The sequence below is a fragment of the Kogia breviceps genome, chromosome 2 (assembly GCF_026419965.1).
Source record: "Kogia breviceps isolate mKogBre1 chromosome 2, mKogBre1 haplotype 1, whole genome shotgun sequence".
Taxonomy (NCBI): Eukaryota; Metazoa; Chordata; class Mammalia; order Artiodactyla; family Physeteridae; genus Kogia; species Kogia breviceps.
The window spans coordinates 158,177,821-158,201,210 of record NC_081311.1 but is presented as its reverse complement, the minus strand read 5'-3'; the positions used below and the strand labels follow the sequence as shown (position 1 = coordinate 158,201,210).

General features: G+C 42.7%; 1 protein-coding gene across 6 annotated transcripts in view; it reads left to right on the top strand.

Moving 5' to 3' along the window:
• Window positions 1-9,231: 9,231 nt before the first annotated feature.
• Window positions 9,232-23,390, top strand: part of NEMP2 (nuclear envelope integral membrane protein 2) — a 31,973-nt gene continuing 17,814 nt past the window's right edge. For all 6 annotated transcript variants that reach the window (XR_010839154.1, XR_010839153.1, XR_009334100.2 and 3 more), the window contains exons 1-4: window positions 9,232-9,479; window positions 17,951-18,066; window positions 22,761-22,992; window positions 23,131-23,203. Coding sequence is in view for 3 of the 6 variants with exons in the window: in XM_059054666.2 (XP_058910649.1) it covers window positions 9,374-9,479; window positions 17,951-18,066; window positions 22,761-22,992; window positions 23,131-23,203 (527 nt within the window). In the remaining 3 variants the exon portion in view is untranslated. The remainder of the gene's footprint in view (window positions 9,480-17,950; window positions 18,067-22,760; window positions 22,993-23,130; window positions 23,204-23,390) is intronic.

Below are 23,390 nucleotides of genomic sequence, written 5' to 3'. Positions count from 1 at the left end.
TGTTATGGAGGAAGAGAGATATAGATGCAGTAAAAGTATAAAAAAGTCTAGGTTAAAATCCCATAGTACTGACTTTTAATTGGAAATATCAGCATAATCATTAGGTATTTTATCTGTAAAATTATATATAAATGTATATTTATCAATAGATAGATTTCCTAGCTCTGCCACTGAAAAGGCCAAGTAACCAACCCAGAAGCAATAAGTATTAGCACTTAGATTGTGGTCTTGAAATCATAGAAGAAATCAAGGCTTTTGGAAACATGACTGATTTCCTATCCGGGGCAGGATGCATACAAGATGAATGTGGACATATGTTATTAAAAATCAGGGAAGTTATCAAAAATTACTAGGGTGTGTCAGAAGGGCTTAGACCAACCTGAAGAGAATCCTGCTGGCCAAAGATAGGACAATTTGAGCTTCAAAAAAAAAGTTATAATTGCTATTGATTGAAATTTTATCAAATATGTTGAAATCATGAGTTCATGACAATGTTTTCTGGGTTTTTTTTGCGGTACGCGGGCCTCTCACTGTTGTGGCCTCTCCCATTGTGGAGCACAGGCTCAGCGGCCATGGCTCACGGGCCCAGCCGCTCCGCAGCATGTGGGATCTTCCTGGACCGGGGCATGAACCCGTGTCCCATGCATCAGCAGGCAGACTCTCAACCACTGTGCCACCAGGGAAGCCCCATGACAATGTTTTTAAAAACAAAGAATTGGTGACCTTCAGAGAAGGATAAGGAACCAATTTATTCTCTTGAAAACTGGTAAATAGAGGAAAAGAACGAAGCACCTATCCTACCTTTTCCACATGAAATGTATCACTGGGTAACCAAATAGTAGATGAGAGATATGTCTCCTTGTCAAAGCATTTCAGCTAATATAATAAGTGAAAAAGAAATAATGGAATCTGAATATCACCCTTTTGCAACCCCCAGTGAATTAATGGATCTAGACATCAGTAGTTAGTAATACCACAAAAAGAGAATCAACCAGACATTGTATGACTCCTGATGAAAGAACACAACACAACCTATAGTCTTACCCAAAGGAATAAAACTTAAGTCCAGTGAAGCCTCAGAATCCAGGTACCAGTTTTCAGGAAATACCAAGGACAGAGGAACATGCCACACTGCACAATGAGTCTGAAAACAGCAAACTTCAGACTATGGGAAAATTGACAAGTCAAAAAGCTTGGGTTCTTCAATAGATAAATCGTAAGGAAAAGAAACAATGGAAGAGTGAAACTGTACAATAAGAGAGATTTAAAAGACATATCCAAAAAAAAAATTTTAATGGTCAAAACTGTCTATGGATGTGCATTTGGGTGTCATAAACTATAAGGAAACCAGTGGAAATGATTACTATGAAGATCAGGATGGTGGGTACTTTGAGGGACGGGAGGTGATATGAAATTGCAATGAAGCACATGGAGGACTTCTGGAATATCTGGAAAATTCTATTTCTTGACTTGGGTCTTGGCTACAAGAGTGTTTGCCTTATAACAACTCATTGGGGTATACGTTTATTTTGCATTGCCTTCTAAATCTTTTATTTTACAGTAGATATAAGGATTAAAAGTAATAAAAACCTATTTAACATAAAGGACACCTATTACACGAAAGGGAGAATTTCAACAAAATCCTCTCGTGTATGTTATTCAAGATTGATAAAGCATCAAAGAGAACCTATTATATTTCCAGTGATTATTATATCTGGCAAAGAGTGGAAAGAGGAAGAACGAGGAAAAGTCAATAAAGAACCAGGTGAGGTGGTGAAATGAAAGGCAGGGACAGTAACCTCTTAATCCTAAAACAAATCCAAGCAATATTGGTAGGTTTAGGTGAGCTGTTTTCTCTGAAGTGGGTTTAGATTGTACATAGAGGAATAAATCTTTATAAAGCCTCAATCATTTGGAAAGTCTGGCCCTTTGAAACTCAGAGCCTAAATATTTCCTTGTTTTAATTATTGCTGAGACAAGTTAAGAGCCTTAAGTATTTAGATGGATTATTTTAAACATCATTGTTAGGCAAATTATCTTTAAATGAAAAAAAACAGGAGTGCCATCAAAACACTACTGTCAAGCCACATGAACATGAAATGAACATGAACATGAGTTTCCAGGGACACACCCGCAGTGTGGTTAGGACCAACAAATTCTAACCTGCAAAAATGCATGCCTGAAGAGTCGGCTTCCTCCTCCTTTTCTTCTATTTGCTCCAATGTCTTAGTGGCTTATCCTGCCCATCATTTCAAGGGGCAAGTGACCTAGTTAACTGAACTTTGTCACATTAGATCATCCAGATTAGTCATTGCTCATTCTACTCTATCCCTCCTTTTTTTTCCCTGCCTTTTTTGTTTTCTGTCATTCCTAGTATGTTCTCCTCATTTTCCCCATTATAACCCACACTCCTTCATCCAATTTTTCCTCTCTTTCATTATTCTAATAGAAAATACTTGCTACTTTGGAAATTGAATGCTTTAGAATGAGAATGATATGTAAATCCACTAAACAAGACCGATAGAAGGAAAAACATATGATTTGTGTAGAAGTAACTCCCATTTTGAGTCAATGTGTACATTTCAAACAACATTTATCAAAGTTGAGAATAATGCATAAAACTCATTTTCTAAGTCAGCATAAAGTTTCAGACTACCATTTTCAGACACTTATGAGGGCTTTCGGAAGCTGTCAAAAATATCACCATAGGGCTTCCCTGGTGGCGCAGTGGTTGAGAATCCGCCTGCCGATGCAGGAGACACGGGTTCGTGCCCTGGTCCGGGAAGATCCCACATGCCGCGGAGCAACTGAGCCCGTGAGCCATGGCCGCTGGGCCTGCGCGTCCGGAGCCTGTGCTCCGCAACGGGAGAGGCCACAACAGTGAGAGGCCCGCATACCGCAAAAAAAAAAAAAAAAAAAAAAAAAATCACCATAATAAATTTTTCCCTATCTGTTGTTCTTCCAGTTTTTGTCGTCTGTGATACCACTTCCCACAGAGGCTGGAAATGCCCAACATTCACTCCACACAGTTTAACAAGGGCATGGGCCAGTCACTTGCTAATGGGACTAGCAAGAGAGTTAGCCGAGAGGGTAAAGGTGACAGCTTCTAAGAAAGGCTTTATTTCTCTCTTCAAGCGATGGAAGGGGAAATAGTGCTCCTGCTTTTGGTTACAGTTGTGTGAGGGAGGACCCAATATCAGTGGCAATGGCAGCTTTTTTCAATTACGAGGAGAAAAGCTTGAAAACAAGTCCCAGCAAGCTGAGAGTGGTGGAGTAGAGAACTGCAAACAGCCTGAGACCTTGATAGGATGGTTCAGCTGCTGAATCAACCTGCTGGGACTTCCATGTGACATAATAAATGTCTTCATTGTTTTCAGACACTTTTACTTGGAAATTCTGTTACTTGTAGTTGGAAACATCCGAATACATACTCTGATAATATAGGTAGACTTTTTGACCCAGTCAATAAGGACAGGGTATAAATCAAAGTAAGCAAATGTAATTGAGTTGGGCAGAATGTTACTGAAATGTCCTAAATAAGTATTATTTTTTTCATCCAGCTTTACAGACTTTGCTTAATGCAAAAATATATCTAATTTCTGTCAGATAGACTCTATCGGCAAAATATGATTAATAATATTAGCAAAACAGAAGTACATTAGTTGAATTATTTATACTTGCCACAATCTCTATTGAAACATGACTAATCTAGAAATTATAATTTGGTTATAGAAACTGCTCAGAGCAGATAGACTTTCTTGTGTCAATTTTCTTCAAAAAATAAAGTATTATTTTATTATAAATAAAACATAAATTTCTTCCTAACAGTTAGTAGCTTACACTGTCTTTCCACACCCATGGTCACAATAACATCCTGGAAAAATAAGGGAGTCAAAAATCTGTGTAACACATGCCGCGGAGCGGCTGGGCCTGTGAGCCGTGGCCGCTGGGCCTGCGCGTCCGGAGCCTGTGCTCCGCAACGGGAGAGGCCACAGCAGTGAGAGGCCCGCGTACCGCAAAAAAAAAAAAAAAAAAAAAAAAAAAAAAAAAAATCTGTGTAACAGCTCCATAATACACTTGGGTCAAGCCAGATATAGAATACAAAGAGACAGCCATATTGGAAATAGAGGCTGTTGAGATCTGACTTAGAGAAGCAAGGGGGAGAGAAACAGCAGAAGAACAAAACCTGAGACATATTTATCTCCATCTCCGGGCCTCCACATACCCTTTTTTTTTTTTTTTTTTTGCGGCACGCGGGCATCTCACTGCTGTGGCCTCTCCCGTTGCGGAGCACAGGCTCCGGATGCTCAGGGCCAGTGGCCATGGCTCACGGGCCCAGCCGCTCCGAGGCATGTGGCATCCTCCCGGACCGGGGCACGAACCCATGTCCCCTGCATCGGCGGACAGACTCTCAACCACTGCGCCACCAGGGAAGCCCCACATACCCTTTTTAAAAAAGATTTCTTTCTAAAAACACTTGAAAGAATATAGGTTAAAGAATTTTTCTGAGTAGACTGTGGTCACTGGGGACATTCTGAAGTAGCTGTTGGGAAACTGAAAGCAAGAAGAGAAAATCTCTGTTTTAACTGAATTGGAGGGCTCCTTAAATTACACACAGATCTTTTACATGGTCAATAAATGACTAATAAAGGCTGTTAAAGAACTTAACTAAAAGGATATCGGCAGTTTATAGCTTCCCCTGAAAGAAGAAAAGATTTTCAAATATAATTATCTCACTATAAATTATTTTTTGGAGAGATTACTCCAGTGGGGTTGGGGGCAGGGTGGGAGGACCAAGATTGTAGAGAATGGCCGATTAAGAAAAATGCTCTCTAAGGGTGAGTTGGCAGAAAAGAAGACTTTGGCAGAGCTTCTTTAGGAATCAAGTCAAGTGGAGTGGTGGGATTGGATGGTGTCCAGGTAAGAAATAAACTAGAATCCCAGTGCTGGGAAAATGTATGCATTTTACATGCAATCCTGAGCTTACTCACTGCAATTTAAACCTATTTCTTTTTTGCTCTTAAGAAAACATAACAAATAACTGGTGACTATTTTTCTGTATCCTAGTTCCTTAAATTAACTCTTAGAAAGCTGCAACTCTTCAACCTTCTTTTTCTCAGATTAACCAAGAACATCAATCTTTTCCCATAGATACAGTACTATTTTCCAGCCATCATCAACTAATCATCAATCACTTTTGAATATTTTTCCCCACCAGTTTTATAGCATGGTCAAAAGACTATTTGCCTCAGAATCGTAAATGTGGATTCCCAGGCCATACACTGTACCTACTGAATAAGAATCTTTGGAGATGGGACTCTTATCCATACCAAAATTTGAGAACCACTACTTTAAAGAATTCCACAGCTCTCAATTTGAATGGAAAGATCTGAATTGAATTTGACCAATTATCTTTTATCAAGGACTTTAGCAATTTAGTTTAGAGAACATTTGATGTATTTCTTAATTAATTATATTCTAATCCTTCCCAACATCATTTATTCATACTGAAAAGCCACCTATCTTTTACTTCTGACATGAATTATTAAAATTACTGAACTAGTATATGGCAAGTCAATTTCAAAGTATTTCCTAAATGAAATATGCTAAGAAAATCATGATCCAACAAGTCAACGTCTATTTTTATTCTTTTCTTTTATGGAGAAGTCTTGAACAGCCTGCTTTTTTCTCTTGATATATAAAAGTCTAAAAATGGGAATTTTTAAAAGGAAGAAACGATGACATATAAATTCTATAATCTTTGCGGCATTGGTGGATATCACTACAGTCTTTCTAAATCTTTCTTTATGAAAGAACCCAAAGTAGTAGAACTTTGCCTACTTCTTCTGATACATTTAATTAAATGTTCTACCTACCTAGAAACCAAGTGAAAGCTCCTAAATAATTTCTGACATGAGCTAAATTTTACTTCTGATTCATAATGACTGATTATAACCCTATGACAGTTACAGAAAATTAATTAGTTATGAAGAGCAAGAACTCTAGAAATAAAAATGCAGAGGCAGAAATTTGAATTGTAATCTTTTTCACACCATGTGGAAATAGTCAAATGAAATTAAAGAACTTGGGTCACTAAAATAATATTAAGGAAGCTCTTTATTATACATTGGTTTTTAAAAATAGGAATATGTCATATTTTAACAATATGAATTACATAAAATGCACACACAATATTTTAGCTGTGATTATAAACTTGCGCAAAATTCTACTTACTGTCAAGCGTGAAACTTGTAAAACTCAAAATTTAGTCCTCATACTCTTGACTCACTTGGGTTACATGTTAGGGGCTCTACGCCAGATGGACCGAATCAGTCTCTGGAGGGTATGTCCTGGGAATCTGCATTTACAATGCTAACCATTTACATATTACCCACACAACTAGCATTCTGGCAAGAGTTCCAACTTCTTCCCTATCTATGAGATCCAGATCTCCCAAGTGGCAGTGCTTCATTTTGTCTTAGAGACGGACATGGGGTGTTTACCAGAAATCCATAGCTGAGGGACTTCCCTGGTGGCACAGTGGTTAAGAATCTGCCTGCCAGTGCAGGGGGCACGGGTTTGATCCCTGGACTGGGAGGATCCCACACGCCATGGAGCAACGAAGCCTGTGTGCCACAACTACTAAGCCTATGCTCTAGAGCCTGCGAGCCACAACTGCTGAGTCCGCTTGCCACAACTATTGAAGCCCGTGCACCTAGAGCCCGTGCTCTGCAACAAGAGAAGCCACAGCAATGAGAAGCCCGTGCACCGCAACGAAGAGCAACTCGCCGCAGCTAGAGAAAGCCTGCGCGCAGCAACGGAGACCCAATGCAGCCAAAAATAAATAAATAAACAAATTTGAAAAATTGTTTCCCAAGCAAAAGCAACAGTGACAATACTCGAAGTATTGCCAATGTTGTTATTAAAAAAAAATCCATAGCTGAAATCTGTAGGCAATACAATTGGGCAACTTCTTCAAAGAGACAATGAATTTTTTCCTTTTTCAAGCATCTCTTTCGGTGTAGAAACGTATGGGCTGGTATTAAAATCCAGTTACAATTAATCGTCTTACATCACCTGGGCAAATTTAATGGTGACCCCCAACTACAACTTTCTCACCTCACTGACCCACTGATGGGCAAATATATTCTCTATTTTCTAACAGAAAGATAGAAAGCAAACCTGCATAATAATCCCAGGAGGCTTTGAACAGAAGATTCTGCAGGTGTCCTGTTTATATGGGATTCAGTTTTGGTTTGGTTTGTTTAATCAGTATAGTTCATCTCCTAGAAAGAGGCACACAAATGCTGGTGTAATTTAAGAACAATAGACTGCACTGATCACAGATTGTTAATCCTGTCTGCTCCTCATGAGAAGGAAGCAGTGTTCCATGATGTGTCAAAGGACCTATGAGCCTTCCTAAATCTGACCACTCTCCTTATTCTGTCTTCTTGTATTTCTTTCTCCACGGTTCTTTGGTGTCTTTTTTCTCTTCCTCTCATCGCATTGTCACCACAAAGCTTATCTATTTTTATATGAGAGGTTTTCATATGAGAGGTTTGGGGAGGTTAGGTCAGATTTCATCATGGTGCCCCAATGACAAAATTATCACCTCCTAAGAGTCTGTTATCTCTGGAAAAAAAAATTATTGCTATCCTATAAAGAGAAATGTGGTATTTTGAGTTAGCTTCTTTACTAAGAAGCTAAAGATATTTATTAAGCATATGCTACAGGAATAGCACTTTAAATATTAATTTAATACACTACTTTCTGTCCTTTTATTCCTCTACCTGATACAGCTGTAGGAAAACACTTGTCGTTCAAGAATATACCTGTTAAAAAAAAGAATATGCCTGTTTCTTTTAGCCACGTTTCGTAGTGCCATTCAAAATTAAACTAAATCAAAATGAATATGGTTAGGGAAAAAAAAGTTGGGCAAGAGGCAAGTGGGGTCAGGGTCTCTGCTATTTCTCTGGAGATAGTCTGCAGGGTCAGACAAGGTAGGAGTTCAAGTAATAATAGTTTATCTGTGAAAATCATCCTCCCCAGGAGTCCTTTACAAGGAGATTTCTGAACTTTCGAAAAGCCATATATGGGTGTGCACATGGCACCAGGGATTTGAAGGCAGTTGGTTAAACCTAACTTTGAAGCCAGGGAAAGTCTAGTGAGTTTTACTCAGACCTTTGGGGAATATGAGGCTAAGCTATTTTTAGAGGATGATTTCTATTACAACTGGCTACTCTGAAGTACCTTAGCAGAAGCCCAAAATTAGAAAAGAGGAAATGACCTTTTTTCTACCGAGTGTTTAGTAGGAAATATTGAATCACATTAACGGGTTTCCAAGGCCTGAGGAGGGTCTGGGCCTTAAAAAAAAAAAAAAAAAAAAAAGTACAGTATAATAGTGTAAGACTACAAGCTCTATACTCATTATCAATAGTAAAACCACTCAAGATATTTTTCCAGGTTTATTGAGATATGATTGACATATAACACTGTATTTGTTTTAGGGATACAACCCAATGATTTGATATATGTATATATCGAACATATAATTTATTTAACATCCATTTCCTCACAGTTACACATTTTTTTAATGACGAGAACTTTTAAGATCAACTCTTAGCAATTTTCAAATATTCGTTACAGTGTTAACTTTAGTCACCATTACATCCCCAGAACTTATTTATCGTATAATTAGCAGAAGTTTGCACCTTTTGACCACCTTCACCCAGTTCCCACCTCCCCCCACCCTGGCAACCACCAGCCTGTTCTCTACATCTTTTTAAACACACACACACACACACACACACACACACACACACACACACACACACGTTAATTTGAAGGGATATATTGGTGAGGGAACGTTTTACATGCTCTTTATACCGAAATGTGAAAAGTCAATGCTATATAAGCAACCAAATTGCCAATCTGTTATTGTTACAAACAAAAAGGAAAAATAAACTGATTTTTATTTCTAAATAAGAGGGTTGCTGAAGGGCCTTCGCCTTCCTGGGGTATGACTCTCAGAAGCTCTGACAACTGAGCCCTAGAGCCCCACAGCGACGGGTCAGGGCAGTTTTAGGCACAATTCTCAGAAGAAAGGTCTCCTCCTCCCCACACCCTCCAGGGTGAGACGGGGCGGAGCCCGGAGGGCCTAGGAGGCGGGAGGGGCGGGACAGGGCGCGAGCCGGGGGGCGGCGGCGGCCCGATTCTTCCTGCGCGGGGGGCGGGACCTCCGCTTTCCAGCGCGCGGGCCGCACCGGCCCTTGGTCTCCTTCTGAGGTCCGCGCCATTTCCGCTACTCTCGGCCAAGCGGGCCCCCCAGGGCTAGTCCCGCCGCTGGGCCGCGCGTAGCTGACCGCCTGGCGGGATGCGGTCGCCCCTGGGGACGTGCTGGCTGCTTCTCTGGCTGCCGCCGCTGGCAGTGCTGCCGGCGGGCGCGGTGCGCGGCCAGGAGAACGAGGCGGCGTTGTCAGGTAACCACGGGCACGGGCGGCGGGCGGGCGCGCGCACGCTCATCGGCTCCCCCGCTCCCTAACCCCCCCTCCTCGCCCCCTCTCCCCGTCTCGCCCGGCTCCGCGGTGATGGACCAAGCTCTCCCTTCCCCGGGCGACGGGGCGCGGGGAGCTGTTTCTCTGCCTGGTTTCAGGCTCCCTCCGCGGACGCGGCCTCCCTTACCGCCTGCTTGGGCTTCCCTGGTCTCTGCTGGCACTGGGACACTATAATTTTAGGATTAGAAGCAACTGCAGAGTTCATTCTGGCCCAGTTCCCTCGTTTTACAGAAGCAACCGAAGCCCAGAGAAGTTTTGATTAGTCCAAGGACACACAGATAGTCATTGTACAGATGATCTTAGTCTCCCGACTTTCAACACACGGCATTTGTATACATCAACTTAGGTTGAAAATATTATTTATCTAGCTAAAACTTTGGACTCAAGACTAGAGAAGGTAAAAGATTTGGCTTTATAATTGGACTGAAATTCCCCTGCCCTTACTAGCTCTGTGACCTTGAGTGAGTCACGGATCATAATATTTCACAGGATTACTGTGATGTTTAACGTGTGCCTGGTACAAAGGAAACAAGAAATGGTAGCTGTTCATAGTGTTGTTATGGGCTGTCTGGAGTGGGGCAAGGCAGGAGTTCTAACTCCACAACTGCTACTAATTTGCTATGAGCTTAACTTTTCTTTTTCACTGTTTTCACTATTTTTAAAAGATTTCCTGGAATCACTGTCCACTAACTTCATCTTATTGCCCCCCTTTGGTTGCAAGGGAGGCAATCAAGTGTGGGCTTTTAGCTGGGCATAAATGCTCGCCTCCAATAAAATCAGGATTGTTTGTCTGAGGATAAAGGCAGTTATCAGATTGAGCTGGAGCTACCAACTCCTCTGTATCTTGCAGTGAGGTACGCCTTGGGGGACTCTTCTATACCAGTTTTCATTGAATGGACATTTGTTGAGTATTTACTATGTGCTAGGCAGTGTTAAAAGTGCTTTAACTGCATTATTTAATACTCATAGTAGCCCTATGGGGTAGGTACCATTTATATACCCATTTTACAAAAGAGGGAACAAAGGCTTGGTAGTAGGAGAGGTAACCAGTATATACTGATGAAAAAATAAATCACAGATCTGTCTAAGAAGGAGGGTTTCCTAGCATGGCAGCAGCCAGAAAATTGTAAGTAGCCTTGGACCAGCATCCAGAACCTTGATTTCTTTAGTTCGGTCATTACATTCAGCCACCCACTTGCAGAATTACATTGGTCCAGGCACGTAATCTTTATGGGCTATAGTTTTCTCATCAGTAAAGATGAAGATGTTCTGTTACTGAATGTTCTCCAATAATTTCCTTACCTTTTATTTGCCTCAATGAACCCATTGTTGTTCAGGTTTTTATGTTACCAGATTTAGTGTTAACAATGTCAACTTCTTTATTTTGTTAATCAAATCATATTTAAATGCTTCTGTTCTGCCTGAGACATGCAGGATGCCCACTGAGTTGATAAAATTCTACTCCAGAGCTAAGAGAAATGGCAACTTCTGTAGCCTTATAGCAACACTTGCCCTTCCAGGTGGGCTTCACAACTGAGACTTTGAAGCATCCTGGATACTGTGGTGTGCCAGTGACACCTCTGGACTAGACTGGGTCTGAGACCCATTGCTGCTCTAAAAGTCTGCAGTTTTATGGGGAACCCTGAAATCAAACAGCTGGTACTTCCTTTTCAAAAACTAGGGCCCAACTATAATGTGAGATGCTTGGATTAAATGATATTTCCTGTTCTAAATTTCTGTCTTCAACACACACACACACCCTTCCATGGAATGGAGAACATCCAGACTGAAGCCAGCTTTCTGGCTCCCTATTTGGAGGAGGGTCAGAGGCAGTTGATACAGGAGAGGTGGACAGTTGTTGGGCTGAGAGGAAAGGAAACTTGAAGCCAAGAGTCACCCATAGTTTGTGAGGTCCCTAGAAACCATGTGATGTCCTGAGATGAAGTTCATGCCCAGGAATGAACCATAGCAATAGGCCATTTGAAACCACAGCTTTCGAATTCATCTATGGAGAAGAAAATCAATACTTGAAGTTAAAATCAGGCCTGAATGTGCATTAGCATGTGATAGTTACAGTTTCATTCTCTATGCACATTCTTGGAGAAATGAAAATCAAGATTCATATTCAAGCCAGGTTAGAAGAACAACAACTGGGGTTAATAGAGAAGTTCCTTTGTAACTTTGATACTACATGCTAATTACTTTGAATTTGAATTTTACAAAATAATACCAAGAAAAGTCCTTCCTCCCTTTGAACTCTCAGGAGTTAAGGTTTGTTGCTTTTTGTTTTAACTATTCTCCCTCCCTTTCCTTATCCCAAGAGAAAAGCAGTTACATAGGCCAGATGGAGAAAGTGTCAGTCTAATAAGTGATTTTATTATTCAGTTATAATTTCATCTGAAGATATTTTTTCCCATAAGGGCCCTGTAAGGTTAAATTTTCAGAAGGAACATTGCTGAAATATTTTTATGTTGGAGATTGTTTAAGATCTGTTAGATTAGAGGAGTGTATGTGCTTTTTATTTTTAGCATATTCCATAAGTAGGTTTAAGTACTGCTTGCCCTTTTCTGAAGTTTTGACTGAATATTTTTACCTTAAAATAAAAGGTAATTTAGTTTATGACTAAACTCTTTAACTTAATTATATATATATATATACATATATATATATACACACATTTAGGAAAACATAAATGAGAAAAGTAGTACAAAAGAGTAATTTTAAAGTTAATTTATCAGTTAAAGCAACTGATGTGTGGTTGTTTCTTTTTTTATATATAATATGTAGTCCTAACATTGGATTAATTGAATATTTTCAAATTGAGTGGTATTTTAAATGAACCAAGGGATTTCACTGGTAAAGGTAACCCTGACTCAAATCCTTTGGTAATGTAAAGAATTGCATTTTGTCATAGCAGTTTGGGCACAACTGTCCAGAAATACACTGTTCTCCAGGAGTCAGGTTTACTGAAAGGTTCAAAAGAGCCTGCCAAGGACTACAGGTAGTTAAGGAGGGCCGTGCTCGGTCCGTGGCCTTGCTGGGGTAGCCGTAATAAGCATGGCATTCGGGGTTGGTCCTGCTTATACTCCTAAGTACTGGGGAAATGAGGCAGAGTTGGGATAGCCCACACTTGCAGACCCCTCTCCTGACCTGAATCAGGCTTGAGGAAGTGAATGCCTAGGTTATGAGAGCACCCTCTGGGGAGGAGACATATTTCAGCTCCAGGGGGAAGCAGTGTCTCCCTAGGCAGGTGTTCTCGTCTCACCAAATGAATGATTATTATTACATTTTTATGAAGCCCTAGAAATTCCCTTTTGTTTTCTGGATTGCCTTGTGAGGGGATGTTGTTGATATTGTGGTATATTTGGATTTGCCTGGATCTGATACCAGGAGGTTCCAATCCTAGCTGAATGAACCGGCAAAGACTAAGACTGCATGAATAAATGACACCTGCAGACCTGCCAGCAGCATCACAGCCCTCGGTGTCAGGGCTGGAACAGGTGGTAGAGTTCAGCCAAGCAGTCAAGCTGGCTATAATTTCTGTTTCCTGCCTGCAGACAGAGATAGAGGCAGTAGAAACTGAATAATGAAATGTCTCTAGAAGATTACTGAAGGGAGGAGGGGCCCAGGAAAGACAACGTTTATAAACAATCTGAGATTGAAAGATCTGGTTCCCTCTAGGAAGGCAGTAGGCCAGCTGTGATAAGAATCTTGATTGTCAAAGTCACTGTCTTATGCTGGTTGCCCATGGCTTAAGATTCACATGAACTCGCTTCGAGCTAGGGTTGTGGTTTCTTGTGGCTGTGAGTTTCTACTTGCTTAGATAATTAGGAATTCTTGTGTGGGTTGATTGAGATGCATTCACCTCAGGAGACAGGTGATAACAATGAGGGCAGCCAGAGGGCACCATGAAGTGCTGACACCTTGTCTATAATGTCTCATGTATTGTGTGAATTCAACATCAGTTTCACCTCAAAAGCCAGAGGCCGCTCTGGAGAATTCCAGGGGAGACGCCGTTTGCAACATGCTTTTAGTAGTGTTTCTATAAGTGTGAAGAATCAGGGCAACATACCCCTATCTGTACTTTCCTTAATCTGGTTGAAGACCAAGGTGAAATCAGAGCAAGTTCTTTTCTCCTAACTGGGAGGTCTTTACACAGAGTACGCTGATGTACCATACAGAGTACAACAAAAACACACTGATTGCAACCTCTTGCTTCTCTCTGACCTCTTCTCCCTGGTGAGGAGAAAGAAGAGGGTTCTCAGCCCAAGGGATATTAAGGGTTATAGCTCTCCACCCTCTAGTTACAAGTACATTGATGATGGGGTAGGGTAAGGAGGAGGTGTAGCCTGCAGGTTCTGTGGGTGGGATGGCAATGGACAGGTGTCCAGCATTAGGTTGCTTCAAGGGGAAGAGCCGAGTGCACCCCCTTTCACAGTGCTGGCACCGGCCAGCCTCTTATAAAGATTGGCCAGGCTTTCACTGGGTCGGCTGTGCATGCCCAAATAACCTACCAGTCCTCTCGAATTACCACACACAAATGAAAGACAAATATTTAAACGCTACGGGGCTTCCCTGGTGGCGCAGTGGTTGAGAGTCCGCCTGCCGATGCAGGGGACGCGGGTTCGTGCCCCGGTCCGGGAAGATCCCACATGCCGCGGAGCGGCTGGGCCCGGGAGCCATGGCCGCTGAGCCTGCGCGTCCGGAGCCTGTGCTCCGCAGTGGGAGAGGCCACAACAGTGAGAGGCCCGCGTACCGAAACAGGTAAATGCTACGGATACAGTAATGAACATGCCATGTCCCTAACTTCATGGAAAGAGAGTATAAACTAAAAAATACATATATAATATGAGGAGAATAAAGCAGAGTAAGAAGAAAGTGGGTGAAAGGGGTTGGAGTGTGCCATTTTAGACAGTGGGATCAGAGAAGGCCTTCCTGAGAAGGTGAATTTTGAGCGACTCCATACGTTATCTATGAGAAGGAGCAAGCTCTGCCGAGATCTGGGGAAAGCCGGTTGCAGGTGGAGGAAACAGCATGTAGGAAAGGTTGAGGCAGGGGCGGCTTGGCATCCTGAGGACAGGACGCTTGGTGTGGCTGGAGAGGCTAAGCAGGAGGAAAGGTCAGAGGGTACCCAGGTCCTAGGAAAGGAGGGTGGGTTTTCTTACGGGTGTGATGAGAAGTCATTGGAGGGTTTTGAGCAGGTAAATGCTGTGTTCTGGTTATGTTTCTAAAAGGTCCTTGTACTGATTCGAGAATAGGTTGTAGGGGAGCATCGTAGGGGCGATTCTGGAAGCAGACCAGCTAGAAGTCCGTAGTAGTAACCCAAGTGCAAGAAAACTGCGGCCTGGACAGCAGAGAAGCATTTACTCCTAAATTCAAGCTATTGCACTCTACCCAAATTGCGTCATCTTGCTCTTACCTGAAGAGTTACAGATATCAAATGATTTAGGAGACAGTCTTAGGACCAAAATGGAAAAAAAAAAAAAAAAAAAAAAACTCACTGGAAGGCAGCGTTTGTTTGCAAAGCTCAGGCTCCAAAGGGTTTTTCCTCAGACCACTAACAAGAGGGTAGTTCGTGTACTTAGGGGAATTGACTCAGCCCTTGAAGTGGTGGAACTCTCTCCAGGAGAGGGGATGCACGGAGGGACCCTGGAAAGACCACAAGAAAAGCCCCTAGTGAGCACACGTATGGTGTGAGGAGTAACCCTGAAGAAAGAACAGGCTGCAGTTAACGCTCTCATGATGGTCTGGGCTGCTGGGGTCTGCAGACCATAGACCTCACGCTCTTCACCTGACCCCAGCCCCAGAGTGTGCTCCCTTTCCGACGATAGGTAAGAATCCCCTCTTCCACTGGGGACTCCCAGCATAAGGTTCTCAACTCCAGCCGCCCGATTTCACCCTGTTCCTGCTTAGAGAGCCCACGGGGGACCGTGGAAGGCAGAACATGGGATACCAGAAGGCGAGTCCGGAGCCGCCCCTGCGGCTCACTAGCTGAGGGCTTTTAACATGCGTGGTGTGTTATCATCGCAGTCGCTCAGGGTCTTCCAGGATCCTCACTGCCTCCTTGGACACGCATCTTTCATATGGCCAGCTGCAGCCCCTTGGGGTCCTGGGAGGGCCCTGTCCCCTGGGCAACCCGTGGCCAGGAGTCATTTGTGTCTCAGATATACCCAAGAAGACTCCTCAGCATCTGTCGCTTTGTGTGTGTTGTGAACACTGTTCTGCATTCTCCTTTTTGCCCTTGTGTATAAACAGACCATGAAAGAATGCATTTTTAATTTTTGTATCCTATATTTAAAAGAGAGCCTCTAGAGCTTCCTTCTCATGCCTTTTTGAGATCTGCCTCTTAACCTGGATTCTTATATTTGCATTTCAGACTCTCAAACTCTGCAAATTTCTTGGTATATTTAAAAACATATGCATCACAATGTTAAGAGTAAAGATTAAATGGTTTCACAGCATCACAGTGGAGGGTACTGGATCCTCGTGTAACTTCCCTGCTTTGTGCAGCCACCTGAGAACCTTGACTTTTATGCAGTTGTATTTTCAGAGGTGATAGGCATTCACAGTGTCTGTTTCTTCAGTTGTCTCCAGCTTAATGCTAAGGTGTTTCTAGGCAGGACCAGGACCTATCTGGACTTACTTAGTGTTATTCCCTAAATGGATGTAATTGTCGACTTGTTATTACTGGTTGGTTACCCGATCCTTCCCCAACTTTGGTGTAGCAGGTTGTTATAGCTTCATTTCAGGCTTTTCTGGAGAAACAGCTGATCACACTCTCCTTAGAGGAGTGGGGGTTTGGGCATAAGGCCCGTTTCTCGATGTGCACGTAAACATTCCCTGTTGCTGTTTCTTATTTGACAGACGTAGTGGTGATACCCTATCCTGGGTCCAGAAGCATCTGTGACTTTCATCTCACTTCATTTTAAATTCAAATATAGCAGCAGCCTCAGAAAAAAATGAACCCCATTACTTCATAATTTTCTTGTGGCATTTACTACATTTACCATCTGTAATGCAGCACCTGTCTTCTCTCTCTCTCTGTTACACTGTGTTATATTGTATTATATATTACATACTATATATAAAATATTTTTTGTGTATTACACAGAACACACACACATATGTATGTACTACATCTGTCTCCAGCCAAACTTCTGTGCTATAGACCTATCCATCTTCACCTAGCCCCACCAACCAAGACTCAGTACTTCTAAAATTGAACTCCTCCCCTTTTTTTACTTCTTCTCTAGTATTCCTTATCCCACTCACCAGAACCATCAGGTCATTTCTGAATCTCTGAGTCTGTTGATTCTACTTCTTAGGTGCTCTTACATCTGTTGTTTCTCCTGCCTACTTAGTTTGTTTCTTGTTTAGACTGCTTCGGGAGCCTCCACAGTTCTTCTGCTTTCAGTCTTCTTCCCTTTGCGTGGCTTACAGGATGCTCTTTCTAAGACACGACTGTGTTCTCCGTTTGCACAGATCCATTCTGTGCCTTGCTCTCCCCTGCTCGGTTCCTGGCAGCTGGCCTCTGTGGGCTTCTTTGCCCTCTGGCTTCCAATTGGGTTTGGCAGATGAGAAGCACCGACAGGAGGGCAGGAGAGAGCTCCCCCTGAAGTTCTGGCAGGGTTTGCATTCCCTTAGACTACTGTCCTCTTGGCTCCAGTAACAACGGGTCCTCCCTTTGCCATTTCAGGCCTAGGGATGTTGAAGGCTTTCTGCTCTTGTTGGTGCCTGGAAACTTCACGGTTCCTTGTTGGTAATGCCTTAACCCTGCCTACATCTTCACTGAACTCTTCTCAGTTAAACCCTTTGGAATGTCAACCGTGTCTTGCTGAGACTCTGGCACTTACCTAAAATCCTTCAATGCTCTGCTTTCTGCGGGAAGTCCACACTCCTCAGTGTAATAGAAACCACCTAGCTCTCTAGCTGCAGGTGTTGAAATGTCCTGTGTATTCCCTACACTCCGTCCTCGTGAATGGCCGAAGCAATTCCATGATTTCCCTCATCTCCATGGTTCTGTACACGTTTGTCACCCCACCCCCTGACTTCTGTCTCGTTGCCTCTGACTGTGCTTCAGTACTGCACGCACGTTTCCTCCTTTCTGGGAAGCCTCCCTCAATCCTTGCCCTCTACTTCAGGATTGAAGAAGTGCCTGTTCTCCGTGCTCTTACAGTCCCCCCGTCTGTCATAAGAGTATTGGTACTGGACAGTAATTTTTTTGTCTGCCTCCTGCTAGATTGGAAAGACTGAAGAACTATAATTACCACGTTGAAGAATTTACTGGCCATAGACTACAAAAACAGCTGTCATTAACTCTGTGAATAAAAAAGAAAGAAGATAAGATTCTGGGCAATTACATATTTAGGAAATATATTCTCTTTTCCGTTTCTCAGTTCCAAGATGTAAAGCTTTGAAGGAAATGGATTTAGTTAAAACGTCTCAGTCAGACTGTTACTGCTACAATCAAAAGTCCCAAGTGAAATGGAAGTATATATGGTCAACTGTGCAGGTAAGAGCCTACTTTCAAATTATGTCTTAGGAACAGGGAGTTAAAACATACTATTTCAAGAGTAGAAGTAGCTTTTGTATGACATAGAGCTGTGTATCAGTATGAAAGCTGCCTGGGGGGTTACACACAGTAGTTCAGGGGGGGCTATGGGAGGGGAATTAACCTCCATACGCTTCATCAGCCCCTCTCCAACCACTCCAAGTAGATATACTATCTGAGTGCAGTGTGTTGCTGTTCGGACATGGCTCAAGACAATACCCTCTTGCCTACTTTCCAAAATAATTGCTATCTCAGACCCTTCTCTATAGAAATCCTGAAGTTACCTCTGATCCCAGCTGTAGTCAAGATAGTAGTTACTCTTTTTTTTTTTTGTGGTACGCGGGCCTCTCACCGTTGTGGCCTCTCCCGTTGTGGAGCACAGGCTCCAGACGCGCAGGGTCAGTGGCCATGGCTCACGGGCCCAGCCGCTCCGCGGCATGTGGGATCTTCCCGGACCGTGGCACAAACCTGTGTCCCCTGCATTGGCAGGCGGACTCTCAACCACTGGGCCACCAGGGAAGCCCGATAGTTAGTAGTTACTCTTAATAGCCTAGCACTTTCCTTCCTTCAGCATTTAATGAATATTTATTAAGCACCTACTAAGTGCCAGGAATTCTTCTAGGCTCTTAGGATCCATCAGTGAACAAAATAGATCCCCGCTCCTGTGATGTTTACACTCTTGGGAATGGGGGTAGGGGGTAGGGTGGGGTTAGCCATAAATGCAAAAGAGAAGAAAATTATAAAACTAGTAAATGCTATAAAAAAAGAAAATGTAGAGTAAGATAAGTGGAATGAGGGGGGTGGAGGCAAGTTGCAGTATTAAAAAGAGTGGTCAGGGTCGTTCTCATTGAAAAGGTGACACATGAGTAAGATCTCAGTGATGTGAGTTACCCAACAGGGTATCTGAGGGAAGAGTGTTCCGGCTGAGGGAAGTGCTAGGACATCATCATATCAATAGGCACTTGATGTCGCTTTGTACTGTTACTGATGATATACACCACTTTGGTCTCTTGGTTAAGGTGGTATCTGTCAGTTTACAGTTTTACCACTGTAAAATAACTATTTTCACCTCTGTAATGAATGACTGTTTTGAGGGGATAATTTGAGACTATGTATATATTTTATTCCTCATCAAACTTTTACCCCCTAGTTTTATTATCTGTTGATGATGCTTACCTAAATCAATTATCATCACGATGTTTATCAAACGGTGATTTTCTAATTCCATTATTCCTTCTACATTCATTGGCATTCTTCTATAAGAAAGAGCTTTACCTCCCCAGTTTATTTATATCCATATAGTTTCATGGATTGCCATTTGCTGGACTACAATTCCTTACTTTTATTATTTGTTTTGTTATTCAAATTGTCCTAGATTTGGCCAGTAGGAGCCCCTTCAAACTAGCTCTTATGTTCTTTAACTTGTACCTATCATTATTTGAGTACTTCTTTACCTTCTGGCAAACAAGATGTTCCCAAGCTTATCCTATAATGTCTTAGACGCAGCTTTGGAGGCATACATTTTCCAAGGAGCATTCAGTGTCAGGTGTGTTCATTACTACCAGATATCATTATCATATGTGTATATACACACCTATACTCATGACTGTTTCTTCCTTCCTTTCTTTCTTCTTTCTTCCTGTCTATCTGTCTTCAAAAACCATGAATTCTGATCTCTCCAACACCACTGGGTTCACTCTAGTCTTTCTCCTTTCCATATCTATAACTCACTTCTCTGATTGTGAGAAACCTGGTTCCCATTTTCATCAATGTATTGATTTGTATGCCTAATCCTAGAGTGATTTCAGAGTTGCTAAGCCATACCGTTGTGAAAAAAAAAAACAACCTAGTAACCAGAGCTCAGTATTCGTTTACAGTGTGTTTTATCTTTAGTTTGAGGGGTCACAGTCTAAATACTGTGCTGAAAAGTTACTTGGGTTAATTCATTCCCACCCATCCCCCTTCAATATGGTTGTACTATTCATTTGAAATACACTTGTTTTTATTTGTTTCCATTTCAGAGTTTTTCCTTATCCTGGTTGATTTTATTATCATTATTTTTTAGTATGTACAATATTAATATGGCTCAAAAAGTCAAAGCTACACAAAGGTGTTCTCAGAGAAGTGTCACTCCCCCTCATCCCTTCCCACCCAACCCATGTAGGTACTCAGTCTTGTTAGTTTCTGGTATATCTTTCCTGTGTTTCTTTTTACAAAAGTAAGTGGTGATGCATATTTATAGATGGTGCTTAAAGCCATGGGACTAAGGAGTGAGTTTAGACAGAGAAGAGGAGAGGACCAGCGACTGAGCCTGGGTCAGTCAGATATTAAGAGGTCTGAGAGGAGGAAGGGGCCAGCAGAGGAGAGAGAGAAAGGGCAACAAGTGAAAGAGGTGCCCAGGGAGCCCCAGGAAGTACGACAGGGAGGAGGGAGTGATCAGCAGCGCCAGACTCTGTAGATGGATCAGACAGAATGACTGAGAGTGAGTTGACCATTCGGTTTAGCAACATGGAGGCCACTGATGACCTTGTCAGGGGCAGCCTATTGGAAATGAAAGCCTGACTGAAGTGGCTAAAGAGAGAAACAGGGGAGAGGAACCGGAGGCTTGCAAGTATTGGCAACTTTTAAAAAGAATTTTATTGCAGTGGGAAGCGAGGAAAGGGGGTGGTAGCTGAAGGGGAAAATGGAGTCAATAAAAGGGTTTTTTGTGTTTTTCTTTAAGTGGGAAGAATGCCAGCATGTTTGTAAGCTGATAGGAATGGTCTAGTAGAGCAGGAAGAAGTACTGGTGGGATGTCCTTGAGTAGCAAAGGTGGATCGGATCCAGTGCACAGGTTGGGGGCTTGCCTTTAGAATGGAGCGTGTAAATCTCCTCTGTGGCAGAAATTTCCTCCAGAAATGCACAGGCCAGAAGCAGAGCATGTACCTGCAGATGCTGACAGGTGGGGGGATATGGGGATAAGAGCCCTCCCGGTTCTCTTCCGATTCCTTCTGTTCTCAGTGAAGTAGGAAGGATCACCAGCCAGAAGTGAGGCAGGGAGGAGTCATTGGGGTATTGAGGAAGGAGAAGCAGTGAGGTCATCGTTGAAGAGAGTGGAAGAGTGAGTGACTGGATAGGAATGTGTGGTATGATTGCCAGCAGCCTTCCGGTCCTACTTCAGGTTCACAGTCAAGGGTTTGAAGTGAGAGCACTGCGGGTTTCTCCAGCATGATCGGTGGTGCAGATGCAAAAGTGGAATAGGTGGAGGGTTGGATTTTGCAAGTGAGCGTGACAAGGCACGAGGGGTACAAACAAGTTAAGGGTACATATAAGGGAATGCTTGTGAATGATTGATCATGGAACTTAGCTGGAAAAGAAGGGGCTGAGGACATCAAGGGTGAGGAGCAGGGGAAAGGTGCTTGCTCCCTGCTGGGGTTAGTGCTTGCCGGGGTCGGGGTGTTAAGGGGGGCACGCTGGAAAGATAGGAGGTGGTGGTCAGCTAGTGGGGTGCATTTCATGCAGCCTGTATTGGGAGCTGCAGTTTGGGACTGACAAGATCAGGGTGTGGCTGCAGGCATGATTAGCTGAGGTAAGTGGGTGGCACATAAGAGGGGAGGAGTTCAAGGAACCAAGAGGACAGGATATTGGAAGTTTTGTGTGTATCTTGTGTATATTTAATCCCAGAGACATGACAGGAAGTAGTATTGGAGAGAGAGCAGCAGAGAGCCGGGAGCTAAAATCCAAGAGAATCGGGGAGTAGGTAGACAGATAATGGGTGATTTCACCTGAGGCCTGAGATTCAGAGCTGGTGCTCTCGCTCCCCTTTTCAGGCTCGCCGTATCCTTGGACGAAGAAGAGAAATAGAGAGGGACAAAGGCAGCAGCAGAGCTGTCCTTTAATGATCCCTGGGCTGTCATCATCTGCTCAGTATTGTGGTTGATTCTTTGCTTTGAGACTTGAGTAGGACCTGGGGTTAGGTTCTGATCCTTCTTCAGTGGGCATGGTGAGAGAAGCCTGAATCACATATGCTCAGCTGATCTGTAAGATAGAAATGCTTTTTCTCAATCACAGTGGAAGTGGTGGATATATAAACCCTATTCTTATTAGGTTTATAACCAAATAGTTTGCTACCTATTATCTTCTATCTCATCCATTTCCACATGTCCCTCGGCCACAATAACCTGCTGGAAGAGGGAATTCCATCATCTGCAACTCAGGGGAAGAAACATACACTTTAAAAAGTGCCTGTGGGGGCTTCCCTGGTGGCGCAGTGGTTGAGAATCCGCCTGCCGATGCAGGGGATACGGGTTCGTGCCCCGGTCCGGGAAGATCCCACATGCCGCGGAGCAGCTGGGCCCCTGAGCCATGGCCGCTGGGCCTGTGCATCCGGAGCCTGTGCCCCGCAACGGGAGAGGCCACAACAGTGAGAGGCCCGCATACCACAAAAAAAATAAAAAATATAAAAATAAAAAATAAAAAGTGCCTGTGCTCCAGTGTGTGTTGACTAAACACAGATCTCTGGGTCTGTCCCTGGGATCAGAACATTGCCAAGTATCTCTGAGCATTCTTTACTCAACCAGTCTTGGGCTCTCTTTACTCCTTTTCTCATGATTTTAAGCAGTTTATAAGAAGTTTTAACTTCTGTGTTTGTGAATTTGTTTGTTCTTGTTTTGTAGGTGAAAATTACCAGTTCAGGCCTGCTCAGTATTGTATATATCACAGAAAGATATAATTGCCAGTATCCAGAAACCCTTCTATCTATTATCAAATGTGTGATTCATAACTTTTGGACACCAAAGGAATCTAATGATATAACCATAACCATCAATCCATACGGGGCGACTGTGTGCTTCTCTGTGAAGCCTGCCAGGAAGATATTTATCTATACAGTAAGCGTGAATCGAAACAGTAAGTCTGTTTTTATTATACTTGATTTCTGGAATCAGTTTTTCTGGTGTGACATTTCAGTAAACTGACTTTTTTTCACCAACACTACATTGACACAAAATCTTTGTTTGTTGTGTGTCTGTGTCTTTTTTGCTCCAGTTGTGGATTTCAAACTCTTCCTTGTGTTTGTGGCGGGCATTTTCCTCTTCTTTTATGCAGAGACCTTGAGTCGGTAAGTATTCATTTTTACTTTCTTAAATTTATGAATCAGAAAGAGTAGGACATTTTTGACCCTGTGCTGAATATTTCCACACTAGTTTGTAGGTCTTGCTTTAGATTTTGCAAACAGTTGGTCTGAAGACAGTGTTTGAAAGGTTTTAAAACCAGTAACATTTGTTTGTATAGTATGATATGTACTG